The following is a 2,347-nucleotide window of genomic DNA, read 5'->3' on the forward strand; positions in this document are numbered from 1 at the left end:
TTTGAAACGCGTTGGAAAATTGTCCTGCACGCTCATAGCCTAGTCCTTGGGCATGAGGGGACTTACAGTATTCTCTTGAAAAGTTTTTTATTCCTGTCTTTGATATTTTTGTGATTTTTGATATAATGATGTATTGTAATAAATATAAAGGGCCAGATCCACGAAGCATTTACGCTGGCGTATCTTTTGATACGCCGTGTAAGTTCTAGGATGCTCCGGCGTATCTTTGTTTTGTATCCACAAAATAAGATACGACTGAATGTGGGCTAGATCCGACTGATGTACGTCTTAGTACGCCGTCGGATCTTAGGTGCATATTTCCGCTGGCCGCTAGGTGGCGCTTCCGTTGATTTCCGCATAGAGTATGCAAATTAGCTAGATACGCCGATTCTCAGGCCGGCGCATTTTTTTACGTCGTTTATGTAAGGCTTTTTTCGGCATGTAACGTTACCCCTGGGTCTATGAGGCGTACTCAATGTTAAGTATTGAGTCGGAACAGCGTCAAAATTTTTCGTTGTGTAGGTCGTTTGCGTAAAACGTTCGCGAATAGGGCTTTGCGTAAATTGCGTTCACGTCGAAAGCATTGACTATTTGCGACGTGATTTCGAGCATGCGCACTGGGACACCCCCACAGACGGCGCATGCGCCGTTAAAAAAAACGTCATTTACGTGGGGTCAAGTTGAATTAACATAAAACACGCCCACATCTTTGTCATTTGAATTCTGCGCCCTTACGCTGACACATTTACGATATGCCGCCGTAACTTTAGACGCAAATGCTTTGTGAATACAGCACTTGCCTCTCAAAGTAGCGGCGGCATAGCGTAACTACGATACGCTACGCCTGCTTAAAATTACGCCGATCTACGTGGATCTGGCCCATACTTTTTATGACTTTAGTTGTCACATACATTTTGTTGCCTTAAAAATCCCATCTATACTGAGGTTTTCAGTTTTTCAATTGATTGAAGGGATGATGGCAACCACATGCCACTATACACGAGCCGCCTTTTTCCTGTGCACTACATCGTTGGAGGTCACATGCTCCCTCATCCATGGCAAGAGGTGGGAACTGCTGAGAAGGTGAGTATAAGGACGTTGGGTTGTGGGCTACAAAAATAATCTCTGAAAAGTCTCGTCAAGCCCCGTACTTATTTTTTCACTTCACCGAGAACAGATTCGGCACTTTGTACGAGATTTGTTGGGTTGGGCCCGGTTGGTCCGTGGAATTTCCTTCTTTCATAAGCTCTCACTAAGCAAATCCTTATCTCCTTCACCCTCAGCCCATAGATGATTGGGTTCACAGCGGCAGGGAAAAGGAAGTAGATTGCGCTAACTAGGTTTTGCCCATTGGCGGGAACGGCTGTGCCCGTCCGGTAGACAATGGAGGACAGCAAGCCACAAGTGTAGATGAGTACGGCCACAATCAGGTGAGTGCCACACGTGTTCAAGGCCTTTCGTATAGCTTGTCCTTTCACGGTCTTCATCGTGGTACGGAGAATGTCCAAGTACGATATGAGGATGAGGCTCCCGTCCAACGCCGAGACGAAGACCCTGAGCACCAGGCCAGTGATGTTGATCTTGGAGATGTCGCCACATCCGAGCTTCAGCAGCACCATATTTTCACAGGCGAAGCCCTCGATGATGTTGGAGCCACAGAAGTGAACTTTGGAGACAGATATGACTATGGGGCACACAAGGGCGATGCTTCTGATCACACAAAGGAGGGCCAGCTGTGCCAAAAGCCGCTTGGTCACGATCTCCTGGTAGCGAAGAGGTCTGCAGATCGCCATATGCCGATCAAAGGCCATCAGCAGAACCACCGCTGACTCCATAGCCACTGATAGGTAGATGAAGAACATCTGGACCAGGCAACCGCCCAGAGAGATCTGATACTCGGCGAGGACCAGGCTCACCAGGAATGGAGGCAGGACGGTGTTTGTACAAGAGAGGTTCACCACGAGGAGGAGAGAGATCAGGGTGTACATCATAGACTGGAGGCTCTTCTCCACGCAGATCCGGTAGATGAGGAGACAGTTCCCGGACAGTATGGCCACGTAGAGAGACAGGAACGGGATGATGAGGAGGACCCGGGATTGGGTGAATTCGGGGAACCCCAACAGGAAGAAGATGGTGTGGGAGGAGTCAGAGGTCTGGTTGAGAGGAAGGACTTCCATAACCACAAAATCCACATGTAAGAAGTGTCTGCAAAGAAAGATGAAGGCGTTAGAGGGAAGGAACGGCTACCCCACCCCCACAGCAACCAAGTCATTAGATGATCGGAACGAGGACTACAAGCACAGGGTCCATCCCACACCCAGGACTGCTACTACTTCCACTACTACTA

The 2,347-nt window shown here is 48.6% G+C and overlaps 1 protein-coding gene across 1 annotated transcript; it reads right to left on the reverse strand.

Moving 5' to 3' along the window:
- Nucleotides 1–1,140: 1,140 nt before the first annotated feature.
- LOC120928769 (olfactory receptor 52K1-like) lies at nucleotides 1,141–2,137 on the reverse strand. The gene has a single exon (XM_040339761.1). The coding sequence runs from the start codon at nucleotides 1,989–1,991 to the stop codon at nucleotides 1,152–1,154; it is 840 nt and encodes a 279-aa protein (XP_040195695.1). The 5' UTR covers nucleotides 1,992–2,137; the 3' UTR covers nucleotides 1,141–1,151.
- Nucleotides 2,138–2,347: the final 210 nt, after the last annotated feature.

The sequence above is a fragment of the Rana temporaria genome, chromosome 2 (assembly GCF_905171775.1).
Source record: "Rana temporaria chromosome 2, aRanTem1.1, whole genome shotgun sequence".
Lineage (NCBI taxonomy): Eukaryota > Metazoa > Chordata > Amphibia > Anura > Ranidae > Rana > Rana temporaria.

What these genes read in the sequence shown, in the direction of transcription:
- LOC120928769 (XM_040339761.1), bottom strand. Translation starts at nt 1,991, where the DNA reads ATGATGTACACCCTGATCTCTCTCCTCCTCGTGGTGAACCTCTCTTGT.